Below are 20,288 nucleotides of genomic sequence, written 5' to 3' on the forward strand. Positions count from 1 at the left end.
AAAATAACACATTATAAAGCAACTATACTCCAATAAAAATTAATTTGAAAATACAAAAACAAAAAAAGCAAAATAAAAAGTAAAGATCACTCCACCAAAAACCAATGTGGGAAGTAATACTAGAATCTTAGTTTATCCAGGAAAATGATGGGGCTTAAAGAGATCACATCTGGAGGAGGGCATGGCCACCCACTCCAGAATGCTGGCCTGGAGAATCCCTTGGCTGGAGGAGCCTGGCAGGCTCCATAGAGCTGCAAAGAGTCGGACACAACTGAAGCAACTTAAGAAAGTGAAAGTGGCTCAGTCGTGTCCGATTCTTTGTGACCCCATGGACTACACAGTCCACGGAATTCTCCAGGCCCGAATACTGGAGTGGGTGGCCTTTCCCTTCTCCAGGGGATCTTCCCAACCCCTGGGATTGAACCCAAGTCTCCCACATTGCAGGAGGATTCTTTGCCATCTGAGCCACAAGGGGCTTCCCTGTGGCTCAGCTGGTGAAGAAGCAACTTAGCATGCACTCAAAGAGGTCACATAAAATGCCCAAGGCCGCACAAGCTCATCCCTGGTGAAGCCTGGACTGTCTCAATGCAAGGCTGTTGCTTTTACAGCTTTGGTATGAGCTTCCTTTGAGGCTCAGAGAGGGAGAGCACCTAAGTGAATCACTTTAAGAGAAACGGACTATAAACATGCAAGAGGAGAGGGATTTGGGTAGCATGTGGATGAGAGGCAAACTGCTGCAGGTAGAGGAATCTGAGAAGACTTGCCAGAGAATGTGGTGTTTGAGCGAAGCTGAAGGACAAGGCTTTAACAGGCAGGTGCTGGGAGCAGAAGAAACTGCCTGAGCAAAGACCCCGAGTGCAGGGCATGTAGGCGGAGTGGTGAGGATGAGGACAAGGGGGAAATAAACATTCGTCACCATCCCCTTCTTATGTAAACAACAGAGTTGGGGTATCTCTAGATATTCCTGGCAGCCATGTGAGTTAAAGAGTTCACAACATTTGTAAAATGTTGCATAGAATATTATATATTTGTGAAGCAATGGGATTAGCTGAAAAATAATGAATTTTAATGCACCTTCATTTTTTTAAAAAACCCATAGGTAGGGTCATTAAAATCTGTGTACAAAAGACAAGTCATCTTGCTTTGAGACAGTCAACTGAACTAAAACCCTAAGCTGCTTTGACACCCTTTTACCAACGCACTAAATTTGTTTTTAACAAGTCCAGTTCTTAGAAGGGTATGCACAAATTTGATTCATATGTTTTATTTAATTCATCAGGCTGAGCTGTGTTCTTGGTGTTAGGTACTGTCCTAGGTACTGGAGATGCAAAGAATCATAAATGGTGGTTCCACTCCTCAAGGAACTCAATATAGTACTGTAGAGCAACAGATAGATATGCAAACTCTGGGATCAGAATGAAAGAGTACAGGTCCTAAGTGCACTGGGAATATGGAAGCCTTGGCCGGGGAGGATGGGAATGGGACTCCTTTCCTTCCACTCCAGGGATGGCATCACAACCACAACTTCTGACAGGAGACAGTACATGGGATGTGAAGGCAAAGAGACTGAGACAAATTTTATAGAGACTCATTAGTTCTATCTAGTGCAGAATCAGACCACAGGGACCTCAGGGCTGGTTTGCTAAGGAAGTCAGAGTAGTATGGAGCTGAAAAAGTTCTGAAACATATCCATAGCTCTGAATCTGGTCCCTGTAATCCTACGTTCAGCTCTAAAAGTAAGGAAGACTCTAGGAAACCAGAGAGGGAAGCCACACCTGCCAGTAATAATTGTGAACAGTTTCTGAGCATCCACTCCATTGCAAGCACTTTCCTATAAAATGAGTATTATATCCAGACTAGTAGTAGTCACTAGTTCCCAGGACTCATTCTCCCATCCTTCTTTTAGTAGTAGATGCCCCCACTGAGTTTTAGCAGAGGGTGTTCATGCCTTTCCTGCTAGAGACAGTATTCCCAGGCTTCCTGGTAGTTGATGTGACTGCGTGACTTCCATTTCACCTGCAGAACGGGAGTAGATGTCATGTAAGTCATATCCACATCGTTTCCCGAAAGCAGTGCCCCCAATTTCCTCTTCCCCTTTTTCACATTCATGCTTCTGCAGAAAGACGGACAGCACCCTAGAGAAAGAACCTGGGTCTGAGGAACAGGGCAGCCCCCTCCTCGTCACTACTTTCTGCTGCTCCACCTAGTGAACCTGCCTTTAGCACTTTTTTTTTTTTAACTTGGCCAAAGATCAACACCTGTGATAGAAAAACAATAGTTAGATTTACTATTCTCTTACTGGGTTAAGAGAATATAGCACACATTAGAGAATCTTAGACATAAGTTGCATGTGCTCTTATGAACAGATGTCATAAAAATTACACTGGCTTATTTGGAAACACTTGTCTATATTCTGGTTTCTAGTTAAGTTTCAAATGACTGAGGTTACCTATGCAATGTACTCCAGGTGAGAAAATGATCATTGTATTGAGGAAAGTTAGACTTATTCAAAAGTTTTGGATGATTTGCTGTGTGTCAGGTACCAAAGATGGAAACTCTCTCTCTCTGTCTCTCTCCTTTCAAGATGTTTGCAAAGATTAGCAAATATAAAAACAGTGTTGACAGGAAAGTATCAGTTAAAAATACTCTGGGTTGCAAGCAACCAGAAATCTGACTAAAACAGGCTTAAGGGGGGGGAAAAAGCATAATTTATGTGTTTATGTAAATGTACAGTCCAAGAGTAAACCAGACTGCTGCTGCTAAGTCGCTTCAGTCGTGTCTGACTCTGTGAGACCCCACAGATGGCAGCCCACCAGGCTCTGCCATCCCTGGGACTATAGGCATTTAAACCCTACTGAATTGGAATTTCTGTGGTTGGGGATCTGTAAATCTGTATCTTGCCCCTCACCCCATCTCCCTGCCAGGTAATTTCAGTTCTGATTTGGAAAGTACCATTTTTATATAGATTCAGTTCAGTTGTGTCCAAGTCTTTGCAACCCCATGGACTGCAGCATGACAGGCTTCCCTGTCCATCACCAAATCCCGATATAGATTACTGAACTGCAAATAAGACACTGGACTGGAAAGGGGAGAGAATGAAGGGGGCGATGGCTGTTTCTCAGGGAGAGGAGGGAATCCTGAATCCAGGCAAGGGCAGCCCAGAGTCCTAAAATATCTATTTGGTACTCAGAACAGAGCCAGAGCGCACATTCTGAAGGTTGCTTACATGAAGGTTTGAAGGGGAGTGTAGAGGACCACACCACCTGTCCATCAGTCTGAGGGTGTACAATCCAGGAAAATGACCGTCACTTCTGTTCTTTCACCCAACAGCTATTTATTATGCAACTATGCACCAGGCATCTTCCCAGGCTTACCAGGTGTCTTCTGCCTGCCAAGCAGGAGACACAGTTTCCGTCCCTGGGTTGGGAAGATTCCCTGGAAAAGGAAATGACAACCCACTCCAGTATTCTTGCCTGAAGAATCCCATGGACAGAGGAGCCTGGCAGGCTACGGACCATAGAGTGGCAAGAATTGGACATGACTTAGTGACTAAACAACAACAATTGTACCAAGGCACTGAGCTAGAAGTGAGGATACAGGGGTTTACAGGCAAAGAGCCTTTCCCCATGAAGCTTACATTCTAAGGGAAGACAGACAATAAACAATTAGAAAAACAAGCTAATTACTGGCTGTGTTGTTTTAAGAAAGGAAAAAATTCCTTCACAACCTAGGGGAGGCTGACACTGGATGGAGTGGAGGAAAGGTGTTCCAGTTGAAAATTGAGTGGAGACTTGAGAGCAGGAGCATTCCAAGCTCTTAGCAAGTGCAAAGGCCCTGAGGTGTGAGGGAGTTGGTGGGGGCAAAAACACAGGGAGGAGTCTGTGTGGCTGGGGCTCAGTGAGAAGGAGGCCGGAGTAGAATGAGGAAGTCGCAGCAGCCAGGATAACTACGGGATAACACGTGAGCACCAAAGAGAGTCTGGGTTTTACTTCACACCCACTGAAAAGTTCGTGTTGAAAAGGGATTTCCTGGTTACTCTGTGGAAAACATCTACCATTAATTCAGTATTGAGATAGACCCCCAAGGTTCTTATCTGGCCCCAACAAGTCACGTCTTAGTATCTGGTGACCCGGTATTAGCGCTGTCCGCTAGAACTTTCTGCAAAGATGGAAATGTTCCATTATCTGCGTTGTGCTGTGCTGAGTCCCCCAGTCGTGTCCGACTCTGCGACCCCACGGACTGTAGCCTGCCAGGCTCCTCTGTCAGGCCCAAAGCTACTACGGACAGGTGGCTGTTGGGCTTGTGACACGTGGCCGGTGGACCTAAGGAGCTAGACTTTAAATATTACTCCATTTAAAGTAGCTCGTTTAAAGGTATAGAGCCACGTGAGGCTAAGGGCTATGAACTTGGCAGTTCAAGGCAACGCCGAGCTGGGTGCCTGGAGGTTTTAACTCCTTGTGCGGAAGCCAAGGGCCTTCTCCGCCAAATGCCGGGGCTGTAAGAAGGTCCACTGATCCCTAAACGCTGAGCCCGCTTTGTGCGTTCGCCTAGTCAAAAGGCTCGAAGCACATCGCGAACTTCCCTTTACAATCAGCGCCGAGGCACGCGCACGCGGCTGCGCGGCGCCCGCGGGGAAGCCCCGCACGGCGCGCAGAGGTTTGGGGACTCGCCTTCTAGGGCGCACCCGCTTTCGCGCTCTCGCGGCCGCCGGCGCGGTCCAGCCATTGGCGAGAGGGGAATAACGGCCCCGCAGCGTCTCGCCCCGCCTGCCCCGCAGCGGGGCCGCGTAGCCAGCGGCTCCCGGCGGAGCACAGGTGGGCTGGAGAGGCGGGGTGGACCGAGGCGCGCCATCGAGCGGACTCGGAGGTTTGGGGACCCTCCTCGCCGCGCAGTCGCCGCTGCTTCTCTGCGGGGATGGAGGCGGGCGAGGCGCGGGCTACCGCCCGCACCGGATCTGCTTCCTGAGCTTGCTTTCGCTTCGTCCCAGCTCGCCCAGGCCTGAGCCCCGCCGCCGAGCCTCGAGAGCCGCGCGGGTGGCCGCGGGGGAGGGGGCCGCCTGAGCCCCTGCGGGACCCTCGCCCTCTCCCCGCGCACGCGTCCCCGGCGCGCGCGGGTCCTGGCCGGCCAGAAGGCCCCCCTGACCTTGCTGTCTCCCCGTGCCAGGTCTGCGCCAGGACCATGGGCGCCGCGCTGGGCACCGGCGCGCGGCTGACTCTCCGGCCCGGCCGGGCCTGCGGCGCTGTCCGGAGCTGGGTGCCCCCCGCGCCTGCCCGAGGCTGCCACTCCAAGGCCCGTCCGGCGCGCCCTGTGCCGCTGAAGAAGCGGGGGTACGATGTCACCAGGAACCCGCATCTCAACAAGGTAACCGGCCGGGAGGGTAGGAGGGCCCAAGCCACTCTCCCAGGGCTGGCGGGATGGGCGCCCCGCCCCCGGGGCCCCGGGAGGATCCTCCCAGACGCCCTTCCAGGGGAAGCTTGGTTTGGCTTTTTAGCGCACTTCTTCAGCTTGGAAAGAGGTCACCAATAATGCGGGAGCCTCATTTCTTCACGGACAAATATAGACTGGGTTGAGATCCTCATAGCCATTCGATTTTGGAGTCAGATCTCGCCTTGATGCTTGCTGATTCTGTTGATTTTGGGGCAGTTCATTGAACCTCTGGCCGTCCAAGTTTCCTTATCTGTAAAAGCGATACAGTTGGGTTGGGAGTGTTGTGAGATTAAAGAGAAAACAGAGATAATGTTCTTAGCACAGTCCCTGACACCCAATGAGAACAAATATCAGCTAAGGTTATAATTACTCTAAGAAAAAGATTTTTAATTTGAGCCAGGACAGGAAAGTCTAGAATTATGGGACATTCAGACCTTGGAAAGACCTCAGAGAACCTAATTCAAACCCCTCCCTTTACGAATGAGAAAACAAGACAAAAGAAACTTGACCAAGGTCACCAGCTAGTTAGCTCTGACTCTGCCACTGAAATCTGGGTCTGGATCTCTGGTGCTTGGGTCAGATTCAGCCCACTGCTGACACGGTGCTTAAGAGCACACACATTTGTTTCTGGGAGTGGAGTTTAATATCATTGATGTTAAAATCGAGAGACCTGGGTTTAAGGCCTGTCACCCAAAATGCTTCATATTAGCTTAGGCCTCTCATTTGATTTCTCTGAGGTTCAACTTTCTCCTGCTTACAGTGGATGTTATGACAGACCCACCATCCCTATCACATTCAGCTATTGTGACAATCATGAATTACTGAGTTTGATTTTGACAGTATATAAAGTGCTTGGTAAAGAAGCAGTTACTGCAAGATAAAATTCTTTATAAGTTCCTTGAATCAGGATTGTGAAATTCAAGTGAGGAAATAGTTGTGGAAAAGGTGTTTTTGAGAAATAGGAACAATTATTTAGATGCTAAGTATTGTTTCCTGCAGAATTAATAGAAGAAGCTAAGAAAGAAAATTTCACTCTCAACCTCCACCCATCACACCATGATCCCTGCTACCCCCCTCCAAGAAACCCTAAATTCTTTGCGTATTACTACTTTGGGATAGGTAAGGTGTTTTATGAATTATGACTTACTTTCTTGGCAGGTGTTAGGAAACTCAAACTAGCCTAGCAAATAAATCTTCTGTAACGAAAGGTCCAGAGGAAGAATGCACTGCAGGCAAGTTTGACTCAGCAGTCCAGACCACATCCTTACAGATGCAGGTTCTCCGGCTGCCTGTTCGGCTCTTGTGTTGTCAGCTGCATCTTCAGATTCCATCCTGGAGACAGTCTCTCACCCCATTGCTGCCACAGGCCCCCATCTCCTGTTCTCACATCACACCATCCAGAGATGGAAAGGCACTGGCTTCTGGTAGCTCCTGTAGAAGAGAAAGGACACTTTCTCTGAAGGCTCAGGAAAGGAGTCTTTCTGTCCCATGGACTCTAATTGGACTTCCGTCTACTCTCAAATCAATTACTATGACTTAAGTCAGTCAGCATTCACCCCTGAATTTAAAGATGGAGTTTAGGTTAGGGGTACCCATACCAGCTGGTTTAGAATAACACCCAACCCCACCCCAAGTAAATCTGTGTATTGCCATCCGAGGGAGAAAGAGTAGATGCTGGAAAGCAAGATAATAAATTCCCAATACCGACTCCAGTTGTTTTAACAATAATAGGTTTAGAAGGACTAGCATATTCGAATTAGCACTTAATTTTTATGAATAGCTTAAAAAAAAAAGAAAGAGGACTTGAATGTCTTTTTTTAGCCTTTAGGTTTATGGTTTCCTGAAGGCATTCTTGCCCTTGTCCTTTGTCCCTGATGTAAATTATTTTTTCCTCCTAAGTAGGATAAATGGGTCATTATCCATAAATCTAGGGACCTGACCTTTTCATGATGTTAAAAGAGTTTTTGTATATCCTTGAAGTCAGCTGATGCTAGTCTGAGCTGAGAAGAGTGTCTAGGGTGATGTTGAGAGAGCCTGTGGCCTCCCCCGCTTGCCCTTGGGGAGGGAAGGGAGACAGTGGCAGAAGCAACCCTGCCTGGGTACTGCCCCGCATTTCCTCCTGGGGTGCCACCCTCTCACTGTCCTGCTGACGTCCAGCGCTCAGGCAGTCTCCAGGGAAGGCTTGAAAGCTTGGCACTTTCCATCAGCCAGATGGGGAGACTTGCTGAGTTCAACAGAACCACTGAGGTTATCACTAAGAAAACAGGAGAAGGGTGGCTTCAAAAGGGAGACATCCATAGTGGGTGGCCCTGCGGTGGATTTCTTTTCTGCTAGACTCGGAGCTCCTCCAGGGCAGGGACCAAGCTTCCTGCACTTGTGGCTGGCACTGGGCAGTCCCTGAAGACTGTAACGAGGGCGTCACCATGAAGACTAACATTACGTTCTTGGAACATGTGCACTGGTTTTGCCTCCTGCTTTTGTGGGCGAGGCATTTAAGCTGCAGCTTGAGAGCAGAGGGTCATCAGGAGATGGAATTCTCCTAGAGAAGAGCTACTGAACAGGGCGGTCATCGCTGCCATTGTGCAGTCACAGGGTCTGGCCCTAGTGCTGTCGTAATCTCGCCCTCTGATCTGTGATGACTCTCATTAGCCCCTCTGCCCATGTCACACCACTGCTGTGAGGATCCTGGGAGAGTCCTGTGAAATCAGTTTGGAAAACTGTGAGGCACTAAATATTAGGTGATCATTTTGACAAGTTCCAGAATCAGGGTGGGAGGTTCCCTTAGATATGACCTAGCCTGAAATTGTTCAAACTTCCAGTCACAACCTATGAAACATGGAATTATCTTGTGGATCTAACCAGCTTTTTTTTTTTTTAATTTCAAAGAAATGGGTTACAATACGATTAAGAAATAGTAAATGTATTAAAGTTTAATAAACATAAGTATTATACCAAGTCACCATGTGAAATGCCAACTTTCGCTGTGGACTGTCATTTTAAAATGACAACCGTTATAAAAACTGTTGTTTTCATCCAGCCTCTTATTTTCAGATGAAGAGACAGGGTGAGAAAGTCAAGCGATTTCTTGCTTGAAAGAAAACCATAGAGATTGTCAGTGGTTGCAGAGGTGGGCAGAAGCAGCCCACCTTCTGATTTTCAGTCTGCTGAATCACAATGACAGTTCTCATTCACATCAGTTCTGACCGACTTATTCACAATGATAGCAATTGGAACTAGATGACTCTGAGTTCCCTACAGGGGTCTCGATCTTCTGAATGATTCACCAATACTCCAATTTCTATTTCCTTTTTTAAAACAACAGTATTGTGCCTTTCTTCTGACATTTACATAATGACTTCTTCTGCTATCCATGTAGATGATTGTGGCAACAGAGTGACTCTTTGGTTACACATTACAGAATATCAGCAACGTTTTACCTACATGAAACAGGAAATGATCAAGCCCATTTTATGGGCTGTCTTCATAGGGGGAGTCAGCTCCATCCTGTTCATGTGGCGAGTGAGCCCCCGCAGCATTGCTGCCTCAGCTTACCTCCGGCCTCTTGGGAAGGGCTGTGCTGTTCCCACGCCCCACCCTAGACCCGAGTCCCCCCCCATTTGTCCTCTCACCCCTTGTGTTTCCTTCTGGTGCTGAGCTTCATGGCTGGTGGTGTGACTTCCACCCTAGACCCCGAGCACCTTGAGGACAGAGACTGTCTTGTCACATGATACTCTACATCTGACTTGACATGCTCAGTAAATATTTGCTCTTTGGACGATCTCAGTCGAGCCCTAACCCCTTTCCTCTCAGCTTTATGAGCCTTAATGTCACTGCTTTACAGTTAGCCCAGTGCTCTCGTTGCTTGGAGACATGTTTACAAGCAGCCCGTTGGGAGGAAATCCACCTACTTGATCTTGATCTTCCCAGACTTCAGCACACTTCACTGCAGGGGTGTGATATTTCCCAGGCTGGGTCAACCACCTCCTTTGACCCACGTGCCAACAATGATTTTTATCATATGCTTCCACTGAGCCTTCACCTGCTTCTCTGCAGTTTTTTTCTTTGTGTTTGCTTATAATAGCTTTATGAACGATAGCCCAAGTCTGGAAACAACCCAGATGTGCATTAACCAGTGGATGGCTAAGCAATTTACAGTACACCCGTCTAATGGAATGCTCCATGGCCGTGGTGGGAAGGGGGGTCAACTGCTGATTCTCTGCTTTTTTATTTTTTTTTTTAATCTCTGAGCTTGGTGAATGAATGAAAGAATGAATGAAGGGTGCTTGGTCCAGTCACTGATAATGAACCAGTGCATTTCATGCAGTGGGCCCTCCAAACTGCAGGGCATGGGGACCACCTTTCTATGTGGACTACATGCGTTTAGATTGGTGGGCGTGGAAGCCCTGGGGGGCTGTGCCGAGGTCCTGGATGCACAGGTTTCAGCTCCATCCCTGTTGCATGCAGTGGTGACTTCTTAGACTCCTGAAATGATCAAGCCCATTTATAGGCTATCTTCATAGGTGGACTCACCTCCATCCTGTTGGCATAGCGAGTGAGCCCCCGCAGCCTTGCTGCCTCTGACACAGCTAGGCTGTGCCTTTGAATGAAGGATATTTTTGTTCTGTGCCAGTTTAGAACTTGATCTTGCCTCCTTTGGGTTGGGGGGAGTCTGTCATCACACACTTGCCTCATTGATCAATCAGGAGGTGATGATTGGGAGAATTTGAGCTTTCTTGGAGATGCTGTTTTCTGTTCCAAAGGCAGATGACATAATATGTCTTCTTGAGACCTCTGCATCTGGTGTGATGTTGGGTTGGGCTTCTTTGATAGATACGAGGACCTCCTGTTCTCTCACTTCCTTAATGTTTTCTTTAACTCAACATCCTTTTTCTTTTTACTCGCTTACCAATTTAGTCTTATGCTAACTAAGCAATATATCCACACAGTCACATGCTGATGTGCTAGTTATGCATGAAAAGAAATGCATAACTATTAAAAAAAAAAGCAATGCATTATTAAGTAAACATCAGTTCCATGAGCAGCAGTTTGTTCTGGACATGCACCTCCTGTGCAGTGACTCAGGGCATTGAAGCTCAAGTCCTGTTCAGATATTTTAAGAACAAACGAGCAGAGGCGGGTTGGAATGAAATCCTTCCCTGTCAAATACTGTCCTGGCTCTCTGGGATTGATAACATTTGGTGTTAGGGCTTTGTAAGCCTAAAAGAACTTACATTCATTAGGCTAAAAGTTAGGCAACTTTTACAAAGCAATCCCCTGACTCAGAGGCTTAAACAAGATAAAAGCCCCTTTCGCTCATAAACAAGTCTGGGTGGGCAGTGAGCAGGTTGATACACGGCTTGATTTTGTTGCTCTGTGTGCATCCTCAGTGTGCCTCTTCCATTTCATGATCCGGGATGGTTGCTCTCGTCTCTGTCATTCATTCTATACAGAAGCAAGTGTGCAAGGGAATTAGCAGAATTTGGACGTTGCAAATATCACTTTCATTCACATCCAATTGGCCAGAGTTGGTCATAGCTGCAGGGGAACCAGGGAAACACAATCTTTAGCTGGGCACCCCTATATCCTGCTAGAAATTCTACACCACTAAGGAAAGAATGAGTGGCTATTAGGGAAAGGGCTACAAAATGCTTATCTGAAATTTTAACTTGATTTACTGACAGTTTGATCCCAACCTTTAAAATCCATCAGTTTCTCTACATCTCTTCTACCAGCAGCCTTGTCCATACCTTCATCAGCTTGTGTCTAGATTAGGCAGAAGCCTTCTCATGGGTCTCCAACTTCAGTCCTGCTCCTTTCAGTCTCCTTCTCTGTGTCTGTTAACCACACTTTGAGAGGCTAAAACCTTGCACACATTCTTGGCCACTGTCTTTCAGGCCCCGTGTCCAATTCACTGGGTAGCCCTGCTCCTCTGTCTCCAGACCACATGTGGAATCCGGCCTCTGCTCACACCACAGGTCTCCCACCGACCTAAGGCGCTGCCATGTCTCAGCTGGATGATTACAGAGCCGCCTAGCTGGTTCAGTTCAATCAGCTCAGTTGCTCAGGCGTGTCTGACTCTTTGTGACCCCGTTGACTGCAGCACACCAGGCCTCCCTGTCCATCACCAGTTCCTGGAGCCTACTCAAACTCATGTCCATTGCATCGGTGATGCCAGCCAACCATCTCATCCTCTGTCATCCCCTTCTCGCGCTTTCAATCTTTCCCAGCATCAGGGTCTTTTCCAATGAGTCAACTCTTCGTGTGAGGTGGCCAAAGTATTGGAGTTTCAGCTTCAGCATCAGTCCTTCCAATGAATATTCAGGACTGATTTCCTTTAGGATGGACTGGTTCAATCTTCTTGCAGTCCAAGGGACTCTCAAGAGTCTTCTCCAATACCACAGTTCAAAAGCATCACTGCTTTGGTGCTCAGCTTTCTTTATAGTCCAACTCTCACATCCATAAGTGATTACTGGAAAAACCATAGCTTTGACTAGATGAACCTTTGTTGGTAAGGTAATGTCTCTGCTTTTTAACATGCTGTCTAGATTGGTTATAGCTTTTCTTCCAAGGAGCAAGCGTCTTAATTTCATGGCTGCAGTCACCATCTGCAGTGATTTTGGAGCCCCCAAAACTAAAGTCTCTCATAGTTTCCATTGTTTCCCCATCTATTTGCCATGAAATGATGGGACTGGATGCCATGATCTTAGTTTTCTGAATGTTGAGTTTTAAACCAACGTTTTCACTCTCCCTTTTCACTTTCATCAAGAGGCTCTTTAGTTCTTCTTCGCTTTCTGCCATAAGGGTGGTGTCATCTGTGTATCTGAGGATACCCTAGCTGGTATTATTCTGTTTCTCTTGTTTATCTTCCCCACAACAGCCAGTGTGATCCTTTTAAAACAAAGTTTGATCACATCACTCCTCTGCACAAAACTCTGCAGAGTCAAAGTTCTTACCATGTCCTGCATGATTTGACCCTCTCTGACCTCTTTTCCTACATTTCCGTCTCACTGCCCAAATCAAGCAGGCCTCAGATACTCCAAGCATGCTCTTACTTGGGCTCTTTGCCCTGGCTGTTCCTCTTCTAGAACACACATCCCCTGCATAGCCACGTGGTTAACTCCCTCACCTTCTTCAAGGCTTCTCACTTTCTCAGTGAGACCTACTCAGACCACCCCATGGGAAGCTGTAAACAGTCCTTTCAACTTTTTTGGTCCCCTTCACATGATCTACTTTTCCTCCATAGGATGTGGAGGGAGTAGACCAGAGATAGGAAAACCCAGCTTCAGTTAGCATCTCCAGCTTCCTAGAGCTCCCACCCTGGAATGCCCTGTCTCTGCTCTGAGCTTCTCTGAGCCCCCCATGCTGCAGCCTCCCTGCTGAAGACAAGGCTTACCATGTTATGGACCCTCACCCCTCCCATCCACAGGTTGAAGCCTTACCACTAAATGTGATGGTGTTTGATGGTCAGGCCTTTGGGAGGTAATTAGATCACAAGAGTGGAGCCCTCATGATGGGATTAGTGCTTTTATCAAAGAAACAGGAGGGAACCCTTGCTCCCTTTCTGCCATGTGACAATAAGGCAAGAAAATGGCCATCTGCAAGCCAGGAGGATGGTCCTCAGCAGGAACTGACTCAACTACACCTTGGTCTTAAACTTGGTCTTTACTATGAGAAGTAAATTTCTGTTGTGTAAGGCACCATTTTCATACTGTTCATGGAGTTCTCAAGGCAAGAATCCTGAAGTGGTTTGCCATTCCCTTCTCCAGTGGACCGGATTTTGTCAGGCCCTAACCAGCAGAGACATGCCCTTCAGCCACTCAGCATAGCTGGATCACATGCCTTGCTGTCCCACTGCTGGTCCTCATTAAGTGTTTAAACCTTCACCAGCCATTGGGTATCAGTCAGCATGAGGTTAGGGGTTGAGACAAAGGCCCTGCTGGAGTGGCTGGGCAGGGGATATGGGGAAGGCTGGAGCTGATGTTGGAGGACACCCAGGAGTGGAGGGCACCCCAGCCTCACCGCTGCTGTTGGCTGCCCTGGGGCCCCACTGTTGCTGAAGCTCTAGTACTTTGGCCACCTGATGTGAAGAGCTGACTCATTGGAAAAGGCCTGATGCTGGGAAAGATTGAGGGCAGGAGGAGAAGGGGATGACAGTGGATGAGATGGTTGGATGGCATCACTGACTCAATGGACATGAGTTTGAGCAAGCTCTGGGAGATGGTGATGGACAGAGAAGCCTGGCGTGGAAAGAATTGGACACGACTTAGTGACTGAACAGCAACAGCAAAGCCACTTTGTTTATGGTGTTTTGTTGCAGCATCCCAGATGGACTAAGGCATCATTCCAGGAACTGCTGTGTACCTCAGGGGTCAGGGAATCAAGGAAGTGTGGGATGGGATGCCAGAAGCTCAGGGAGAAGGTTTGCTACTCCTGGAAAAACAAATCTAATGCTCAGAAAGTCTTTTCTTATAAATGTGTTGTTATAAATAGTTGAATTGTCCTCCAAAGATAGTATATTATGTGTTAGATTAGCATTTGATCATTATGAAGATTTCAGAAGTATTGACTTATGTTTATGAATGCTTAATTCAAAATGCAAAATACTAAGTGGAATCTATACCCAGGTGCATTACTGTAAAAAGATGTAGCTCTGTAAAAAGACTTGGAACTAAATGTGTAAAAATGATAGTGTTAGGGCAATGGAATTATGGGAGATTATTTCTTCTTTATATAATTTTCTTTAATGGCCCATTGTCGTTTCAATTTTAGGCTACAGTTTCTGTTGGAAATTGAGTTTCTAGAGCCAAGTAAATAACACTTGGATCAACTTTTGGAAGTTGACCTATCTGTAACACAAGGGTGGCATTTTAATCCTATAGAAATTTGTGTCTGTCTGTGTGTCTGTCACTCAGTCATGTCTGACTCTTTGCAACCCCATCAACTGAAGCCTGTCAGGCTCCTCTGTCCATGGAATTCTCCAGGCAAGAGTACTGGAGTGGGTTGCCATTCCTTTCTCAAGAGGATCTTTCCGAACCAGGGATCAAACCTGGGTCTCCCACACTGCAGGCAGATTCTTTACCGTCTGAGCCACCAGGGAAGCCCAGAAATCCCTCCCAGATAGTCCTATTTCAAGGTTTGCTTGCGTGTATAATCAGTTATCTTCTAGAGGCAATATGTTTAGATTCATGTAATAAAATGTTAACATAGGACCCTGCCACATGTTCTAAATCAGTTGTACACAACAGTAGCTACAGTCTATAAGCAGCGGCGCTGGGGGCAGAGCCCACACAGAAATACACGTTGTCTGGCTCAGACTCCAACCAAATGGCGTCAAAGTCCGTCTAAATCTGAACTCTCTATGTGGAGTTTCCGTGGACACTTTTTCAGGGCTCATTTCCAGCCTCTGTTTCTAGTGTCTCTTGATCCACTTGGGCCTTTGGAGACTCTGGGGATTATGACTTTATTTTAGTTTGCGTTTGTGTCATTTCTACCAAAGATTTCTTTCATCATCTATTCTCTTCTTTCCAAATGCCAGTCTTATAGTGAGAGACTGGAGGGGCCTTTTGATCCTTGTGGCTATTGCAGAGGGGTCACTGGCATGCGGCACTTTCGTTTGCAAAGATGTGGTTATAGTCAGCTTCCAGACCTTCACTTTGATGTGTAGAAAGTACATTGGGAAATCCTTTGGGGTGGTGGCCCACTGCCTCTCTGATGCAGAGCACAAAAGATGCTCTATGATTGTGTGATGAAAATCTGAGGGATAGCCTATGATTGGGGGTGCCAGGGTCAGCGGTTAAAAGCACGCATTCATTCTGTACCCAGACGGTTGCCTGGCAGCCTGGTGAAAACATAGTTCCTACCAAAAGGACACAGTAGAAAGTAAAATGTACTCAGTCATTTGAGGAGAGGGAGTTTTGGTGGAAAGATCGTCAGCTTTTGAGGAAGTTGAATAAGAGAAAATCAAAGCCGCAGTTGCTTTTAAAAGTGATATTGAAAGCCAGAGGGACCGTAGGGGATAGAGTTGAATGATTAGCAACTTGAGAATATTATTTTTTTTAAAAGCGTTTTGTCTGGATTCTGTATCATTGTTTGGGAGTGGTCTACAAAGCCCATAGCATAATGGTCCTGGAACACACTCCCCTGAGGTGTGGAGCTCTGGAGGAGGCAGACCCTACTGGATCCTTTAGTTTGCCTTGGTGTTTCAGAAAACAGTAGGAGGAGCCAGCATCCCACAAGGCGGCATCCTCTGTTTTGTTGAGCTGTGCAGTGACTTTTCCATGAGACAAGGGCTGCTGAGTTCCCTCACGACTTCAGTGGCACTGGTCTTTATTCACAGTAGATGGTTCCCACCCCTTCTTTCTCTGGCTTCTGAAGGGAGTGTTGAAGATTCAACATAGATTCATATTATACTGAATTTCTTTCAATAGTAGAATGCCTTGTGGAAGGCACTCAAGTCATAATAAGAAGAGCTAGGATTTTTTTTGATATACAGCGTGCCAGGGGTTATATTGAGTCATTTAATTTTGTTGTTATTTAGTCGCTAAGTTGCATCTGACTTTGTGATCCCATGGATAGCAGCCTACCAAGCTCCTCCGTCCTTCACTGTCTCCTGGAGTCTGCTCAAATTCATTCCACTGAGTCAGTGATGCTATCTAACCATCATCCTATGCCCCGCCCTTCTCCTTTTGCCTTCAGTCTTTCCCAGCATCGGGGTCTTTTCCAGTGAGTCAGCTCTTCATATCAGGTGGCCAAAGCATTGGAGCTTCAGCTTCAGCATCAGTCCTTCCAATGAATATTCAGGGTTGATTTCCTTTAGGATTAACTCTTTTGATCTTGCTGTCCAAGGGACTCTCAGGAGTCTTCTCCAGCACCACAATTCAAAAGCATGAACTCTTCGGCGCTCAGCCCTCTTTATGGTCCAGCTCTCACATGCATACATGGCTACTGGGAAAACCATAGAACTGACTCTACCAGGCGGTCTGGAGAGACACTCCCTGCCGAGGCCCTCTGATGGGCAGTGCTCATTCCTACTGGCTCTGTCAGAATCAGAATCTCAGAGGGAATTTTAAAGGTCGCTGGATGCCTTCTTGTCACCCTCTAAATTTGGGTGATACTCCCAAGACTCGTTTGTTTATTTATTAAATTGATTCATTAAAGACTTGCTGAGTCCCTATTGTATTTTAGGCAGTGGAACCTCAGTGGTGAACACACTTGCCTTCAGGGAGCTTACGTGTAAGAGGGGTGGGGGTAGGCAGCAGTTTGTAAGCAGACTGTTTCAGTTCAGAAGGTCGGAGTGATGAGAAGCATAAGTTCTAGTGCTGTGGGAGCTTGGGAGAGGGGTGCGAACACTTCCCCTGGCTGCGCTGTCAGAACCGCCATGGTGAAGAGAAGGAGTTGGCAGATGAAGATGGTGGAGGAGAAGCTGTCTAGATCAAAGCATGTGAGAGAAGCCTTTCTCCCTGAGAAGAGCCACCTTTTGTGGTTGAATGTGCAGGAATAGAGCAGTAGACCCATACTTTATGAGGGGCCCCATTTTCAGAGAGAGAAATCATTTTATGAAACCTCTAATTCTACAAGTAGAGTTAATGATTTATCTCCAGGACTGTGATTTTGCTTTTTCCCTCGCATTTGTGTTGTTCAGCCCCTGGGAGCACCATTCACATTGGGTTCATTTATCAAATATTCGACATACTTCAGCTCAGCTCACAAGGGCTGCCTCGGCCTTGCTGCCTTCCTTGATAATGACCCATGCAAGTGACTCGTTCACCTTGCACGTTCCTCTGAGGTTTAGTTTATACAGTCCTGGCTGTTTTCTACATTCTGTGTGTGTGTGTGTGTGTGTGTGTGTGTGCTCAGCCGTGTCCAACTCTTTCCGACCCCATGGACTATAGTCCACCAGGCTCCTCTGTGAATGAAATTTTCCAGGGAAAAATGCTGAAGTGGGTTGCCATTTCCTGCTCCAGGAGATCTTCCCAACCCAGGGATCGAAGCCATGTCTCCTGCATTGGCAGGCGGGTTCTTTACCACTGAGCCACCAGGGAAGTCCTTCTATATTGGGCCTCAGCAAACACTTACAGTGCATGTGTCTGCCTCCATCTGAATGTTATCCTCAGAGCCAGGACCCCATCTTCAGCACTGCGTGGCCAGCACGATGCCTTCTTCATAATATACTCTCGATAAAAATTAGTTATGCGAATCACTTTCACATTCCCTCCTGGAGACATCAGAAACCACTCTGATCAAGACTGATAATACACACGCCCATTTGCTGTCTCTTCTAAAAAGGGTTCCCCTGTGGCTCAGCTGGTAAAGAATCCACCTGCAAATGCAGGATCGATCCCTAGGATGGGAAGATCCCCTGGAGAAGGGAAAGGCTACCCACTCCAGTATCCTGGCCTGGAGAATTCCATGGAAAGAGGAGCCTGACGGGCTACAGTCCATGGGGTCACAAAGAGCTGGACATGACTAAAAAGATGGTGACAGTATCTAGATCCCTCCATGGGGCTTGGAGGATTTTGAAAACCAAGAGAAATCTTTTATTTTGGTCATATAAATTTCAGGAATTCATTTCTTCAAGAGGGTTTTCTGCTCTGATGCTGCGCCAGTTGCATTTCATCTAAAGAATAACGCATTTATGATCAGATTATATATTCTCATCTTTGAGGCTACTTTAAAGACCGAAGGTTTAGACCTGCTGTAATTAGCAACAGATTAAAGGAGTCTGATGATGAAGGACAGCAGTCAGTTAGAATCCACCGTGTGTGACCTCCCACTGCCCACCACCACCAGGGAACAGCCTGCAACCAGGCAGCAGAGCGCAGTGGCTGTGGTCTAGGGATTTAGAGTCCAGAAAGCCCAAGGTTCCAGTTCCAGCTCAGCCATTCACCATATGCGTGGTCTTGGGAAAGGCACTTCATTTCTCTAAGTCTCAGTTTCCACACCTGTGGATGGAGGTGATAATAAAATACCCCACTCAACAGAATGCTATAATAAGTGCCCAGTTAATCCTTTGTGGACCCAGATCCACGAAAATTTTGCTCCATTCCTTTTAGCATAGTGTGAAGGTCCGTGTGGGCCTCAGAAGAAGTCACAGACCTAATAGGGTTTAGACCTGGTCCTCTAGAGCAGCCAGTCCAGAAGGAGAGGGGAGACTGGGAGATCCGAGCTCATTCTTCGTGGGTGTGGGTCCATCTGATTTTGGCAGAGACGTGAGAAGAGAGTAGTGAGCCTGGGAGGAAACAGGTGAGGTAGAGTCTAAAGTGATAATTTCTGAGTACTTGGGCTCCTCTGGTGGCTCAGATGGTAACGAATCTGCCTGCAGTGGAGGAGACCCAGGTTCGACCCCAGGGTTGGGAAGATCCCCTGAAGGAGGAAATGGCAACCCACTCCAGTACTCTTGCCTGGAAAATCCCATGAACAGAGGACCCTGGTGGGCTACAGACGGTGGGGTCGCAAAGATCAGACACAACTGAGTGACTGAGCATACACACAGCCTCTGTTGACTTAAGCACAGTGCTTTTGAGTCTCTTGTAGAAAGGAGATGCGTTCATGCTAAACAGCGTATGTCTCAGACCTAAACATCTGCTGTCCCAGCTCTTGCTATCACTCCTGTGTCTCCATCTTGAATGAGTGGAGGTGCTCCTGACATCCACCTTCGTCTTGGAATTTCTATTTTTCTCTGCAGTAACATGATCGTGAAGGCAGTCCACCAACCATTTGACAGAAAGCTCAACCCTCGTGTCAGACCCGTCCTTCTCATCTCTTTTATCTCGGGGTTCTTCCAGGCCATAATTACTATTATTTTTTTTTGGACTGGTGAAATCGCTCTGGCCACAGGACAGTGAATAGCTGTGCAGTTGCCACCTGATAAAGCCGGCGTAGAGAGAGTTGGTGTTAAGAAAAGCCTATTAACAGCCATTTTTAGAAACAGGCTTTGAAATGCACCTTTCAGAGCTGAAAGATTTCCCCTGTTCTCACACTTCAGGAGCTGGCAGCAGCTTCTCCTCGTGTTTGAGGAACCTCGGCAGTGCCTAGCGGTGCCTGTGGGGAGCTGGCCCCACGGTGCCCAGGGGAAGGGCCTGCCCCGCCAGGGACGGTCCAGCCCCCAGGAACCAGCCTTGGCTGTGGGACTGCGGCATCTCGAGCATCTGCGGCGGGCTTTTTCACTGGCTGAACTGTTCAGTGTTCTATGACCAGTCACTTGCCTACAGTCAGCTGCTTCCTTTGGTACTGATAACTGCTGGAATAATAGTATTAGAAATAATAAACACTTATCTAATGCCACGCATGCCAAGTGATTTTATAGGTGCTTTCCATATATTATTTCCAGGCAGAGAAAAAAACCATGGAGAAGGTAAACTCCGCCTCCTGTTTCCATGGCCTCTTCTCCCTTACAGATTTCTATTCAAAACATTCTGAGGCTCTTCATGGTATCACTAAGATGTTTAGGGCTACCCATCTAATGGACCTTTATATCTTACAGAGTCCTGCTTCCTGATCTGCATCTCATCTCTTCTTTACTTCCTTCTCTGCCTCCCCATTCAGTCATCCATCCATCCATCTGTTTGTTCATGTCTCCATCCATCAGTCCATTCATCCAACCATCAAATGTTTATTGAGCACCTACCAGTTACCAGGCATTGTTCAGTTCAGTTCAGTCAGTTGTGTCCAACCCTTTGCAACCCCATGAACTGCAGCACGTCAGGCCTCCCTGTCCATCACCAACTCACAGATTCTACTCAAACTCATGTCCATTGAGTCAGTGATGCCATCCAACCATCTCATCCTCTGTTGTCCCCTTCTCCTCCTGCCTTCAATCTTTCCCAGCATCAGGGTCTTTTCAAATGAGTCAGTTCTTCGAA

General features: G+C 47.1%; 1 protein-coding gene across 5 annotated transcripts in view; it reads left to right on the top strand.

The window, feature by feature from the left end:
* The first annotated feature begins 4,509 nt into the window (after nt 1–4,509).
* The window catches only part of ME3 (malic enzyme 3), a 240,920-nt gene continuing 225,141 nt past the window's right edge, over nt 4,510–20,288 (top strand). For 2 of the 5 annotated variants that reach the window (XM_065936393.1, XM_065936389.1), the window contains exons 1-2: nt 4,514–4,814; nt 5,164–5,361. In XM_065936393.1, coding sequence (XP_065792465.1) covers nt 5,179–5,361 — 183 coding nt within the window. In that variant the 5' untranslated portion in view covers nt 4,514–4,814; nt 5,164–5,178. Of the gene's footprint in view, nt 4,867–5,163; nt 5,362–20,288 lie in introns of all 5 variants that reach the window. The other 3 variants (XM_065936392.1, XM_065936390.1, XM_065936391.1) reach the window with 3 other exon arrangements.

This window comes from Muntiacus reevesi, chromosome 5, assembly GCF_963930625.1.
Source record: "Muntiacus reevesi chromosome 5, mMunRee1.1, whole genome shotgun sequence".
Classification (NCBI taxonomy): Eukaryota; Metazoa; Chordata; class Mammalia; order Artiodactyla; family Cervidae; genus Muntiacus; species Muntiacus reevesi.